At 46.6% G+C, this 15,454-nt stretch overlaps 1 protein-coding gene across 1 annotated transcript in view; it reads right to left on the bottom strand.

Moving 5' to 3' along the window:
• The window catches only part of KIF26B (kinesin family member 26B), a 521,116-nt gene that overhangs the window by 13,711 nt on the left and 491,951 nt on the right, over positions 1–15,454 (bottom strand). Inside the window, exon 13 of the mRNA XM_077283159.1 lies at positions 12,557–12,759. Coding sequence (XP_077139274.1) covers positions 12,557–12,759 — 203 coding nt within the window. The remainder of the gene's footprint in view (positions 1–12,556; positions 12,760–15,454) is intronic.

Here is a 15,454-nt window from a genome sequence, read left to right as displayed (position 1 = left end):
ATCGACGTTTAAGCTCCTGAAAGGCAGAAACAGCCGCAGAGGACCAATTCGCCACATCAGCGCCTTTTTTCTTCAAATCGGTCAAGGGTTTAACCACGCTGGAAAAGTTAGCAATGAAACGGTGATAAAAATTTGCAAAACCCAAAAATTTCTGAAGGCTCTTTACGGACGTGGGTTGAATCCAATCATGAATGGCCTGAACCTTAACCGAATCCATCTCAATAGATGAAGGAGAAAAAATAAAACCCAAAAAAGAAACCTTCTGCACCCCAAAGAGACACTTAGACCCCTTCACAAACAAAGCATTGTCACGAAGGATCTGAAATACCATCCTGACCTGTTCCACATGAGACTCCCAATCATCAGAAAAAATCAAAATATCGTCCAAATATACAATCAAGAATTTATCAATATAAGTCCGGAAGATATCATGCATGAAAGATTGAAAAACAGATGGAGCATTAGTGAGCCCGAACGGCATCACAAGGTATTCAAAATGGCCTTCGGGCATATTGAACACAGTTTTCCATTCATCACCCTGCTTAATACGAACAAGATTATACGCCCCCCGAAGGTCAATCTTCGTAAACCAACTAGCCCCCTTAATCCTAGCAAACAAATCGGAAAGCAAAGGTAAAGGGTATTGAAACTTGACCGTGATCTTATTCAAGAGGTGATAATCAATACAGGGTCTCAAGGAGCCATCCTCCTTAGCAACAAAAAAAAATCCCGCTCCCATCGGTGAAGAAGATGGCCGAATATGCCCTTTCTCCAAAGACTCCTTAACATAACTCCGCATAGCGGTATGTTCAGGCACAGACAGGTTGAAGAGTCGGCCCTTAGGAAACTTACAGCCTGGAATCAAGTCAATAGCACAATCACAGTCCCTGTGCGGTGGAAGAGAACTGGACTTGGGCTCATCGAATACATCCTGAAAATCAGACAAAAACTCTGGAATTTTGGAAGAGGAAGAAGAGGAGATTGACATCAAAGGAACATCATTATGAACCCCCTGACAACCCCAACTAGTCACAGACATAGACTTCCAATCCAACACAGGATTATGTACCTGCAACCACGGAAAACCCAACACGATAGCATCATGTAAATTATGCAATACCAGAAATCGACAATCTTCCTGATGGGCTGGCGCCATGCGCATGGTCACCTGTGTCCAAAACTGGGGCTTATTTTTAGCCAAAGGTGTAGCATCAATGCCCCTTAAAGGAATAAGGTTCTGCAAGGGCTGCAAGGGGAAACCACAACGCCTGGCAAACTCAAGGTCCATTAAGTTCAAAGCGGCGCCTGAATCCACAAACGCCAAGAGAGAAAATGATGACAATGAGCAGATCAAGGACACCGATAACAGAAATTTAGGTTGTACAGTACTGATGGTAAATGAACTAGCGATCCTCTTTGTCCGTTTAGGGCAGATTGAAATGACATGAGAAGCGTCGCCACAATAATAACACAACCTATTCTGACGTCTGAGTCCTTGTCGTTCTGTCCTAGACAGAATCCTATCACACTGCATTGGCTCAGGACTCTGCTCTGAGGACAACGCCACAGCGTGCACAGTTCTGCGCTCCCGCAAGCGCCGATCAATCTGAATGGCCAAAGACATAGAATCACTCAGACCGACAGGCGTGGGAAATCCCACCATAACATCTTTAACGGATTCAGAAAGACCCTTTCTGAAAATTGCAGCCAAAGCATCATCATTCCATTTAGTCAACACAGACCATTTTCTAAATTTCTGACAATACAATTCTGCCGCCTCTTGACCCTGAGATAGGGCCAACAAGGTCTTCTCCACTTGATCCATAGAATTAGGTTCATCATATAATAGTCCTAAAGCCTGAAAAAAGGAATCTACATTAAGCAAAGCCGGATTCCCAGATTCCAGGGAAAATGCCCAATCCTGTGGATCACCACGCAGCAGGGAAATGACGATTTTAACCTGCTGAATAGAATCCCCAGAGGATCGAGGTCTCAAAGCAAAAAACAGTTTACAGTTGTTTTTAAAACTCAAAAATTTGGACCTGTCACCAAAAAACAAATCAGGAGTAGGAATCTTCGGCTCTAAAACAGGAGTCTGAACAATATAATCAGAAATTCCCTGTACCCTAGCAGCAAGCTGGTCTACACGAGAAGCTAATTCCTGAACATCCATGCTAACACAAGACTCCTTAGCCACCCAGAGAAAAAGAGGGAAGAAAAGGCAAAGCAAACTGCAGAAAAAAAAATGACTCAACACCTTTCTTCCCTTCTTCTGAGATGCATTTAACTCATAGTGGGCCAGTTGTACTGTTATGATCCGGTGACTTTGGAGCCGCATGAACTTTCTCTGGAGTAGGTGGAAACTGTACTGACCGCAAAACCTGAACTAACACCGCAACTAGAAGTAGGCGTGGGGTGTGCCTAACAAACCCTAGACACCTCGACACAGCCGGGGAACTAAATACCCCTATAGATAGAAATAGGAATACTACCTTGCCTCAGAGCAGAACCCCAAAGGATAGGCAGCCCCCCACGAATATTGACTGTGAGTAGGAGAGGAAAGACACACGCAGGCAGAAAACAGGATTCAGCAAAAGAGGCCACTCTAGCTAAATAGGGAACGATAGGACAGAATACTAAGCGGTCAGTATTAAAACCCTTCCAAAAATATCCACAGCAGATAATACAAAAAGTTCCACAATCTAACTAAAGACATGGAATGTATATCTGCCACTCCAGAGAATCCAACAAGACTGAGAAAATACTGACACAATCTAAGCTGGACAAAAAACACTGAATAGCACAGAATTATTAAGCACACAGCATGTGTGCCACAGAAACAAACCAGACACTTATCTTTGCTGATTTGGCAGAAGGCACCAAACCAGGACCAAAACCTCCCAACAACCATGGACAACTGGCAAGGACTAATGAATCCTGCACGCCTAAATACCCCAGTCAGAACTGCAATCAGCAGATACACCTGACCAGGACTGCAACTCAGGGGCAACTGCATTACCACCTACAACCACCGGAGGGAGCCCAAAAGCAGAATTCACAACAGGGGAGCCTGAGACTGGGTTTCCCGAATCTCCCGTTCCAAGCCTGCTGACACATCAGCCACCACCAACCCGGGTTGAAGAATGGAGGCTCGGGGGGAGAAACTGGGTCCAGACTCCGAGACAAAGCATCGGCCCTCACATTCTTGGATCCCGGACGGAAAGTGATCGAGAACTGGAACTGTTGAAGCAGACCAGTTCTTAACATCAGCTCCCTTCTGCATCAAGTCGGTGAGGGGCTTGAGAGAACCCTTTAATAAATCTCCGGTAATAATTGGCAAATCCCAAGAAGCGCTGAAGGCCTTTCAGGTCCGGGGGCTGCACCCAATCCACAATGGCCTGCACCTTTTTGGGATCCATAGAAAACCCCTCACTAGAGACAATGAACCCCAAGAAAGGCAGTTCCTGGACAAAAAAATGAGCATTTCTCTAGCTTAGCGAAGAGTTGGTTCTCCATGAGTCTTTGAAGAACTGCATGAAGGTGACCAATATGTGTCAGCTTATCAAATGAATAGACCAGAATGTGATCTAAGTATATAACCAGAAACTGCCAACTAAAATCAGAGAACATATGATTGATCAAGTTTTGGGAGACCACAGGAGCATTGGTCAAACCAAACAGCATAACTAAGTTTTCGAACAGTCCTTCTGAGGTGAGAAACGCAGATTTCCACTCATCCCCCTCCCACACCTGGATAAGGTTATATGTCCCCTGCAAGTCTAGTTTTGAAAACCATGTGGCCCCGAACAATTGAGTACACAAATTGGGAATGATGTGTTTCTTACAGTAATCTTGTTAAGTTCCCGAAAGTCAAGGCATGGGCGGAGACCACCATCTTTTTTTTTTTACAAAAAGAAACCTGCAGCAACAGGAGACATGGTAGGGCGAATATGCCCCTAGCGGAGACTCTCAGATATGTATTCCTTCATGGTGGCCCACTCGGGACCAGAAAGGTTAAACAATCAGGCCTTAGGCAATTTAGCCCCAGGAATCAGGTTGATGACACAATCGAAAGGGCGGTGCGGTGGTAACCCCTTGGCCTGACTTTCAAAGAACACGTCCTCGAAGTCCTTCAGGTACTCCGGAATACCCTCAAGACCGATGGATGACACAGACACAGAATTCAGACATTTGTTTTCACAGTTGGATCCCCATTTAACAATCTCCCGGGCCTCCCAGTCACTGACTGGATTAAGACATTGTAACCAAGGAAACCCCAAAACCAAACCTGCAGGGAGATTGTCCAGAACAAAACAGGCTATATGCTCCAGATGAACAGACCCCACCTTCAGGAAGAGCTCTTTGGTAACAGAACGGATCCCATCCTTGGCGAAAGGAGTCGAGTCAATAGCCACCACTTTCATGGGTATTTCCAACCTGACTGTCCCTATCTCACAATGGGCCACCAACCTCAAGTCAATCAAGTTTGCTTAAGATCCGCAATCTACAAAAGCAGAAGAGGGAAAAAAACAATTGTCCACCCTAACTTCCACTTTTAACAATAGTTTGAAGACTGAGGAAATAAGTACCTGTGGGTCTGGGTAACCTCCCCGGCAGTTACCCAGACCTAGTCGTTTCCCGAGACCTTGGAATCCGGGGGGCAGGAGGGACAGTCCTTTATCCAATGTCCCGGCTCTCCAGAGTATTTTTCTTTCTGCAACTTCTCCTCTCCTTTTCATTCATGGAGACAGCCCCTACCTCCATGGACTCAACCGACGATGAAGGCTCCGGTTTCATTGGCAACAGAGGAGCTTCACGTTGCACGACTCCTCTCTCAGCCTGTGGTCCATTCGGGCAGCCTGGGTCATGGCCTCCTCCGGAGAATCAGGTGGTGGATGCAGGGCTAAGGCATCCTTTAAATGCTTGGAGAGGCCCCTTCGGAATAGCCCCCTGAGTGCCGAGTCATTCCAGGATACTTCTGATGCTCATCGCCTGTACTCGAAACAGTACCACTCAGCAGAGAGATTTCCCTGGGTAAGACTCATAATCGTGTCCTCTACCAATCTCACTCGATCAGGTTCATCGTAAATTAGACATAAAGCCTCAAAGAACCAATTAACAGATATTCTCTCAGGGGACGTAGGGGATAGAGAGAAAGCCCAGAATTGCGGCCCCTCACGTAACAGGGAAATAACTATCCCCACCCTTTGACTCTCATCACTTGAGGAGCGAGGACATAGGGAAAAAAGTTATTTACAGCTCTCGCTAAATACCCAACATGTTCTCTTATCCCCAGAAAAGGTATCCGGAAGTTTGACAGAGGGTTCAGGAGAGGATATGGAAAAGTCAGATACAGTACCCCCATATTTCCTAACGAAGAAGGGGCACCCTGAACAGCATTAACTGTATCTGCCAACTCCCTCTATACCTGCTGGTGAGAAGCAACCAACGCTCTTTGTTCTACCGAAAGGTTGTACATCATTTCGGTCAGGTTAGATACCTGATCCGACAGAGTACACAGCTGGTCCATAACACCCAAACACACAAAACCCCCTGAAAAAATGTAAAAGGTCGGTGATAATGTAATGACACCAACGGTGTCACTGGTGCAGCCTAGCGGGTGCTATCAGGAGGCACGGGAAAGAGCGCAGGGCGTGAAGAAACAAGGCACGCAGTGTGCAAGGACCTGAGACTAAGCAGTGAGTGCAGGACTAGAATAAAGCAGTCACGTGATAACAGGGGGTGGTGTTACGGCTAGCGGAATGCACCGAATAAATAGAGATGTTTTTATTGATATTGGTGCGTTCGCAGCCCGGGGTCCACCGTGCAGGAGTACCTGCTGCTAGCAACGGCGGCACGATATGGCGGTATGGACTAACTCAGTTACTTCACCGAGTAGTCGTGAAAGAAAAGCACTGTGCCCTGTTAGGCTTCACAGAGGCACAGGCTAACTGCCCACACAGAGAGCAGTCAGTGGTCACGCATGCACACAAAACTCCTCGCCGGAGGTGCCAGCATTCTAGGGGCTTATTTCAGCCGGGTCCCTGAACACATTCAAACACAAATTCCTCGCCGGAGGTGCCAGCATTCTAGGGGCTTATTTCAGCCGGGTTCCTGAACACATACTCTCGTGACCACACTGCAAAGCACTTAACAAAGAACAATACTAGCGCATGGCCGTGCGGTCATGCGAACCTTAAATAGCTGCAGCACGTACAGGACCTTCCTAGAAGGACCAATGAGAATCTACACCAGAGCGTGAGCACCTACAGGACCTTCCTGAAGGAGCCAATGACCTTAGCTGCAGTATCAGATCATGTGACCCTCAATCTCCACTGAGAGATCTTACTCTGGGCATGCTCAGAACGAGCAAAGCAGGACTTAGACCCAGAAGCGTCTGCTCGCCGCTGCCCAGCACCGACTTCAATGGCAGAAGCAGGAAAGGCAGCAGTAACTCTTAGCACAGAGTCAGACTGAGCGAGATGCTGGGACCGACGTCTCCGCTGAGCAGGCTCCACTGCGGCAGGAGAAGAATGGGAGACTGCAGCGGAGATGGACCGAGATTCCCCCTGTGCAGAGGAGGGGACTTGACCCCTAACATTACCCCCCCTCCTAGGGCCCCCCTCCTTGGGCCTCACTACGTTCGAAGGCAGCAATGAGCTGCGGAGCCCGAATGCGCTCAGCAGGCTCTCAGGACCGTAACTCTTCCAGTCCACCAAATAAAATGTTTTGCCTTGAACCACCTTGTACCCCAAAATAGCGTTCACCTCGTATTCGTCCGTAGACGAACCCGATGTCCCGGCAGATGACTCAGAAAACCGGGACATGTATATGGGCTTAAGGAGGGACACATGAAAGGTGTCGGTGATACCTAGGCGTGGAGGAAGAGCTAGACGGTAGACCACAGGATTAACCTGTTCGAGGACCTTGAAGGGACCCAAGTAGCGAGGAGCAAACTTAGTGGACTCAACACGCAGCCTGATGTTACGGGCGGAGAGCCACACTAAATCGCCGGGAGCAAAGGTCGGAGTGGGGCGCCGATGTGCATCGGCGGAAGACCTCATTCTCTCCTTGGAGGCCTGAATGGCATCCTGAGAGCGGTCCCAAATGTCCCGTGCCTCCACAGCCCAGTCTGCCACCCTGGAGTCGACGGAAGACACAAGCATGGGCACAGGTACCCGCGGATGCTGACCATAATTAAGGAAGAATGGCATCTGTCCAGTAGAGTCGGCTACAGCGTTGTTCAGTGCAAACTCTGCCCACAATAGCAAGGATGCCCAGTCATCCTGCCTGGCTGAGACAAAATGTCACAGATATGTGACCAAGGTCTGGTTGGCCCTCACTACCAACCCATTCGTCTCGGGATGATAAGCAGAAGAGAGATTTAACTCAATACTGAGAAGATGACAAAGCTCTCTCCAGAACCGAGATGCAAACTGGGGACCCCGGTCACTGACAATTTTGTCTGGCATACCGTGTAGGCGGAAGATGTGTTTAATAAACAACGCTGCCAAGGCCCGTGCAGAAGGTAGCCGTGGAAGCGGCACCAAGTGCACCATTTTAGAAAAATGATTGGTGATAACCCAAATGACGGTACAGCCACGAGACTTAGGCAAACCCACCACAAAGTCCATCCCGACCATCTCCAAGGGCTTATCTGCCACCGGCAGAGGATATAATAACCCAGCTGGCCGTTGTCGAGGAGACTTATTTTTGGCGCAGGAGACACACGCCCGAACATAGTCTGCAACATCACGAGCCATATGCGGCCACCAGTATGTCCTTGCCAGTAACTCAGATGTCCTTTTGGAACCAAAATGTCCACCCACCCTGGACGAGTGTGCCCAAGAGAGAACCTCCGGTCGCAAACTGGATGGTACAAAAGTCTTGCCCGGAGGCACAGACTCTAGCGAAACCGGGGCCACAGTTCTCAGGCTCTCGGTGGGGACAATAAGCCGAGGCTCCTCTTCCTCCTCCACAGATGACACAACGGAGCGAGAGAGAGCGACGGCATGAATTTTCTTCTCCCCAGAAAGGAAATGGAGGGTGAAATGAAACCGGGAGAAGAACAAGGACCATCTGGCCTGGCGAGAATTTAACCGCTGGGCTGTCTGCAGGTACACCAAATTTTTGCGATCTGTGTAGACTTGGAAGGGAAAACGAGCTCCCTCCAAGAGATGTCTCCACTCCGAGAACGCCAACTTCATGGCTAGCAACTCCCTGTCCCCGATGGAATAATTCCTCTCTGCTGGTGAGAAGGTCTTAAAAAAGAAGAAGCAAAGATGCTTCCGACCTTGAGCATCCTTTTGCAAGAGGACTGCTCCAGCACCAACAGATGAGGATCCACCTCCATGATAAATGGCCTATCTACATTGGGGCGATGTAGGATGGGAGCGCTAGCGAAGTGAGACTTTATGGAGTTAAAGGCCTTGGAGACCTCCACAGACCACAATTTGGGATTTGCTCCCTTCTTGGTGAGGGCAACCAAGGGAGCTACCAAAGTCGAGAAGTGTGGAATAAACTGACGATAATAATTTATGAACCCCATAAAGCGCTGCACCGCTTTAAGAGAATGGGGTTCCTGCCAGTCCATCACAGCCTGTAGTTTGGCAGGATCCATGGCCAATCCCTGGGCGGAGATGATATAGCCCAGGAAAGGTAAGGACTCCTGCTCAAACACACACTTCTCCAACTTGGCATAGAGGAAGTTTACCCGTAGGAGGTCGAAGACTTTGCAAACATCTCTCCGGTGGGAGTCAATATCTGGAGAGTAGATGAGAATATCATCCAGATAGACTATGACCGAGGTGGTGAGCATATCCCGGAAGATGTCGTTCGAAAGTCTTGGAAAACGGCTGGGGCATTACAGAGCCCGAAGGGTATCACCAGATATTCATAGTGCCCATCCCTGGTGTCAAAAGCTGTCTTCCATTCGTCCCCCTCACGGATGCGAATCAGGTTGTAAGCACCCCGCAGATCTAGTTTAGTAAACACCCTTGCTCCCCGAAGCCTATCGAAGAGCTCAGATATCAAGGGCAAAGGGTACTTATTCTTAATGGTGATGGCGTTAAGACCCCTGTAGTCTATGCATGGACGCAGTTCCCCATTCTTCTTCTGCACGAAGAAGAACCCAACCCCAGCAGGTGACACTGACTTCCTGATGAACCCTCTTGCCAGATTCTCTTGAATGTACTGAGACATTGCCTCCGTCTCCGGGAGAGATAATGGATAAACTCGACCCTGAGGAGGCTAAGCACCAGGCAAGAGATCAATAAGACAGTCATAGGGGCGATGGGGCGGAAGGGTCTCCGCCGCCTTTTTGGAGAACACGTCCGCATAAGACCAATACTGATTGGGGAGAGAGGATAGATCTGCGGGTACCTCTGTAGTAGCAATCTGAACGCACTCCCTCTGACACCTACCCCCACAACATTCACCCCATCCCAAAATTCTGCCTGAGGACCACTCGATATGAGGAGAGTGGTACCGTAACCAAGGTATTCCCAACAGGACCTCATCAATTCCCTCAGGAATGACGAGCAGAGATATAATCTCCTGATGGGATGGCGACATGAACAGAGTAAAAGGGATGGCCTGGTGTGTTATCTGTGAGGGCAGTGTCGACCCATTCACCACTCGTACCGTCACTGGTTGAGCAAGCATAACCAGGGGTATTGCGTGATGTTGGGCGAAGGCAGAAGACATAAAATTGCCCTCCGCCCCAGAATCCACGCAGAGCTCTACTGAGTGGGAGGATGAGCCAATAATAATTGTCCCCTTAGAGGACAATTTGGAGGCAAACGTCGCCGTGTCTAGTGTACCTCCACCTACTACCACTAGACGCTGATGTTTCCTCGACCGCTGAGAACATCTGGTGGCAAGATGTCCTGACTGCTGGCAAACATGACAAACCTGGAGTGCACGAGCTGTCCGGGACCCAGAACCCGCTCGTGACACTTCCATGGCCTCATGTGACTCAGGTACCATGACCGGAGATTCGAGAGGTTTGGCGAAGGTGGGAGCCAGCCGAAACCTCTGCCTACACTGGGCTCGCTCTAACCTCCGCTCGTTAAAATGGAGGTCAATTCGAGTAGAGACCGATAATAACTCCTCCAGTGTGGCAGGAATCTCCCTAGTGGCCAGAGCGTCCTTAACGTGATCAGCCAGGCCCCTCCAAAATATGGGGATAAGGGCTTTATCCGACCACTCCAGCTCAGAAGACAGAGTCCAAAATCGGATAGCAAAATGGCTGACCATGGACTCACCCTGAGTTAATGCCAGCAGTTGGAGCACCGTGTCATGGGTGACTTGAGGTCCTAAAAAGACCTGTTTCAGAGTGCTCAGGAACCACGGAGCACTCTGCACCACATGATCGCCACGCTCCCACAGCGGCGTAGCCCACTCCAACGCCCTGTCCGACAAGAGAGACAGAATAAATCCCACCTTAGCCCGCTCAGTAGGGAAACGTGCAGCCAGGAGCTCGAGATGAATAGAGCACTGACTCACGAAACCCCTACAAGATTTGCTGTCTCCAGAAAAGTTTTCTGGCAGCGGGAGGCGAGATAATGTCGGAACAGGGGTGGCAGTGGACAAGGTAGCTGCAGCCACACTAGCAGCCTGTACAGCAACTGCGGTAACATCCACAGCTGGGGTTGAGCTCTCGAGAGCCACCAACCTACCCTCCAGCTGCTGGATATACCGCAAAGTTTGCTGAATGTCCGCCATTTACTAGCCAGACCCTGGTGCTAGAATTATGTTACGGCTAGCGGAACGCACCGAATAAATAGAGATGTTTTTATTGATATTGGTGCGTTCGCAGCCCGGGGTCCACCGTGCAGGAGTACCTGCTGCTAGCAACGGCGGCACGATATGGACTAATTCAGTTACTTCACCGAGTAGTCGTGAAAGAAAAGCACTGTGCCCTGTTAGGCTTTACAGAGGCACAGGCTAACTGCCCACACAGAGAGCAGTCAGTGGTCAGGCATGCACACAAAACTCCTCGCCGGAGGTGCCAGCATTCTAGGGGCTTATTTCAGCCGGGTCCCTGAACACATTCAAACACAAACTCCTCAACCGGGTTCCTAAACACATAGTCTCGTGACCACACTGGCGCAAAGCACTTAACAAAGAACAATACTAGCGCATGGCCGTGCGGTCATGCGAACCTTAAATAGCTGCAGCACGTACAGGACCTTCCTAGAAGGACCAATGAGAAGCTACACCAGAGCGTGAGCACCTACAGGACCTTCCTGAAGGAGCCAATGACCTTAGCTGCAGTATCAGATCATGTTACCCTCGATCTCCACTGAGAGATCTTACTCTGGGCATGCTCAGAACGAGCAAAGCAGGACTTAGACCCAGAAGCGTCTGCTCGCCGCTGCCCAGCACCGACTTCAATGGCAGAAGCAGGAAAGGCAGCAGTAACTCTTAGCACAGAGTGGGACCGACGTCTCCGCTGAGCAGGCTCCACTGCGGCAGGAGAAGAATGGGAGACCGCAGCGGAGATGGACCGAGATTCCCCCTGTGCAGAGGTGGGAACTCGACCCCTAACAGATGGAGTCACAAATTAATTAGGAATGTATTCTCGACATTTCAGCTATTTTTTTGCTTTGTTTTGTTGGATTTACATAACACGCACCAGGTGATTGGCTGGTGTGAGATGACACCGCAATGACTTCCTTTTGATTGGCTTAACAGATAAGCATACCGTAATTTGTGAGTTGCCATTGGTTAATTAATCTACACACTTACCTTTATATACCTATCTTCATGCTTCTTTTCTGAAACACCCCGTCAAAGCAAGGGTGAAACGTGTGTTGGAGCACCAGGACCACATGCCACACTAGCTTGTTTGAAATGTAAGTGCTCACCTTTCGATTTTAGGACATATCTTCTGCCATTAGGGCTCTAGTTTGACTGATATAAATCAGCACTGTTCATATATTATTTAGATGTTAATTGTAAACAATATAGCTAGGTTGTGTATAAATTGATATATTTATTACGGTAATGTATTATATGTATTTGATTTTTTAGTCTTATAAATTTAATGAACATTGCATTTTAAGAGACAATATGCACCTATTTTGCTCTTTCTGGTGGTATTCTTGATAAGAGGTGTGTCTTTAGTCACAAATGTATTCAGACATTTTGCTCTCATGTGTTGGTAGTCATAGAATTGTAACGGAAGCAACTACCATCTCCTCTCTTAGTAATGTGAAAGCGTTTTCACTGAATACAGATTTTCCCTCAGAATTGAGAATTTTGATGACTGATCCATTTTGACAGAGAAAAAAGATTTCTCTGACACGATATATCACAAAGTTTCTAATTTTCGTGTATACTATTGATTTATGAAAGAAAAATTAAAACAACAGTCACCCTTTCACTAAGCAAGTTTGCAACCGTGAATTGAATAATATAATGTGTGAATTGGTATATAACTTATCGATGATGTCTTGAGGAATGGTTGGACTTGAGGAATAGGTAGATCTGCAAGCACTTAGTTATGATTAATGAAATAACTTGTTGAAGAAGTCAATAAGAAACGGTATACCTTGCAGTCTTCACTGCGGCGGCGTTGAAGCCTTTCCACATCATCTATTTCATAAACTTTTATTTCAAACGGCTCTCCCAAGCCTCGCTGTCCATTACGTAATGGGCCGTCCACCCAGCGTACTCCTGGGCTGTTGGCTGGTTTTCTTACAGGAGAAGTTGCATCAAGTGATAAAGTTGGAATAAGACGGCGCCTTTGTGATCCTAATTAGGAGAAAGTTCAGTTACTCAACATGTTCAGAAAAAATAAGCATTACTACCATTATAACTGGAAAATATTGTGTAAATCCAGAACAGGGCTTTCTGTTGGCTTTTTTTTTTTTATACTTATGAAATTAATTATTTAAAAGTAAAAATTAATTGTATTTTAATTGGATCAATTGTACATAGCCCTAGTTGCTGTATGTTGTACATTTATACCTTTCATAAATTAATAATTACTTAATTACTTTTTATTAATATACATAAGCATTGCTTTTATTTCTCAATTAATAGAGAAGCTTTTCCTATGAAATAATTGCCATAAGGTTGTGCACAAAAGCAATGAGGGTATCTGATTAAAGGCAGTATCAATAGGCAACTTCTGGGCTCATTTACAATCATTCTAACTCTCGAGATGGCCATTCACATTGCAAGTTACAAAGTCTCCCATTTAGGTCTCATACCCATATTTGAGAAAAAAAAGTTCCGTAATCTGCCAGTTCATTTTCCCATGCAAAAGGCGTCAGCGCAGGTCAGGCTGTGAAGGAGCGCAGCTTCAATGACGGCACCGCTAGTCACTGACGCTCCGCTCGCAGCATCTCCTCATTCACCAGTGGTTTTCAGCCAGGACGATGGCATCTTGGTACCGTCCTGGTTGAAAACTGTATATACCCCAGATATGGATTATGGCGTAGGACACAACTACAGACAGATATGGTATATAGTTGGTTCATTATTTTATTATTATTACAGGAGATCGAGGGCATCGCATGGATTAGGAGTAACAATAAAATGGTAAACCTTTGTTGTATTTTATTTCATTAAAAGACTTTAGTCTGGCTGTGTCTTTATTTATCATGTACCAACTATAGGATTAATAGTGGATTGGTGTCTTATTTACACCTCTCCATTACTAAGCCGTAGGCTTGATGTCACCTTTCAATACAAAGGTGACATCAACTCCACAACTATTACCCCACTTGCCACTGCTACATGGCAAATGAGAAGAGCGAGGCTCAGTGCCGGAAATGGCACATCTTACAGATGTGCCTTTTCTGGGGCGGCTGAGTGCTGATGTTTTTAGCTGGGGGCAATATCCATGGCCCCTTCCTATGCTATTAATATCAGCCTGCAGCTGTGTGCATAGCCTTTGCTGGTTATTAATTATAGGGGAACCCCACGTCATTTTTTGGGGGGTCCACCATTTTAATAGCCAGAAAAGGCTAAGTATACAGCTGAGAGCTGATATTAATATCCTGGGAAGCTCCAGGCTATAAACATCTGCCCCCAGTTGCTGGCTTTCCCTCTGCTGGTTTTGAAAATTGCGTGGGAGCCCATTTTTTTTCCAATAAATAATCGTTTATTAATTAAATACATGTCCAGTAATTTGCACACACTGTACTAATTGTATTTGTCACTGACATCTATATATCTACCTATTCTATATGTATTTACTGTATGTAATCCATCTCTCTTCTATCCTGTCGGCTCCTGCAGTGATTTTCCAGAAGATGGCAGATGAATTACCGGCTTTTCTTCTATCTTTCTGTGCAATATAAATACATATATATATAAATATATTTATATATATATACATATATGGGTGTGTGTTACTGACATGTATATATATACAGTACAGACCAAAAGTTTGAACACACCTTCTCATTTAAAGATTTTTCTGTATTTTCATGACTATGAAAATTGTTCACACTGAAGGCATCAAAACTATGAATTAACGCATGTGGAATTATATACTTAACAAAAAAGTGTGAAACAGCTGAAATTATGTCTTATATTTTAGGTTCTTCAAAGTTGCCACCTTTTGCTTTGATGACTTCTTTGCACACTCGTGACATTATCTTGATGAGCTTCAAGAGGTAGTCACCGGGAATGGTTTTCACTTGACAGGTGTGCCTGTCAGGTTTAATAAGTGAGATTTCTTGCCTTATAAATGGGGTTGGGACCATCAGTTGTGTTGTGCAGAAGTCTGGTGGATACACAGCTGATAGTCCTACTGAATAGACTGTTAGAATGTGTACTATGGCCAAGAAAAAAGCAGCTAAGTAAAGAAAAATGAGTGGCCATCATTACTTTAAGAAATGAAGGTCAGTCAGTCCGAAAAATTCGGAAAACTTTGAAAGTGTCTCCAAGTGCAGTTGCAAAAACCATCAAGCGCTACAAAGAAACTGGCTCACATGAGGACAGCCCCAGGAAAGGAAGACCAAGAGTCACCTCTGCTTCTGAGGATAAGTTTATCCGAGTCAAGAGCCTCAGAAATCGTAGGTTAATAGCAGCTCAGATTAGAGACCAGGTCAATGCCACACAGTTCTAGCAGCAGACACATCTCTACAACAACTGTTAAGAGGAGACTTTGTGCAGCAGGCCTTCATGGTAAAGTAGCTGCTAGGAAACTACTGCTAAGGACAGGCAACAAGCAGAAGAGACTTGTTTGGGCTAAAGAACACAAAGAATGGACATTAGACCAATGGAAATCTGTGCTTTAGTCTGATGAGTCCAAATTTGAGATCTTTGGTTCCAACCACTGTGTCTTTGCGCGACGCAGAAAAGGTGAACGGATGGACTTTACATGCCTGGTTTCCATCGTGAAGCATGGAGGAGGAGGTGTGATGGTGTGGGGGTGCTTTGCTGGTGACACTGCTGGGGGTTTATTCAAAATTGAAGGCATACTGAACCAGCA

Source organism: Ranitomeya variabilis, chromosome 2 (genome assembly GCF_051348905.1).
Source record: "Ranitomeya variabilis isolate aRanVar5 chromosome 2, aRanVar5.hap1, whole genome shotgun sequence".
Lineage (NCBI taxonomy): Eukaryota > Metazoa > Chordata > Amphibia > Anura > Dendrobatidae > Ranitomeya > Ranitomeya variabilis.
Note: the sequence above shows the minus strand (reverse complement) of the source record. Positions and strands in the feature narration are given on the sequence as shown.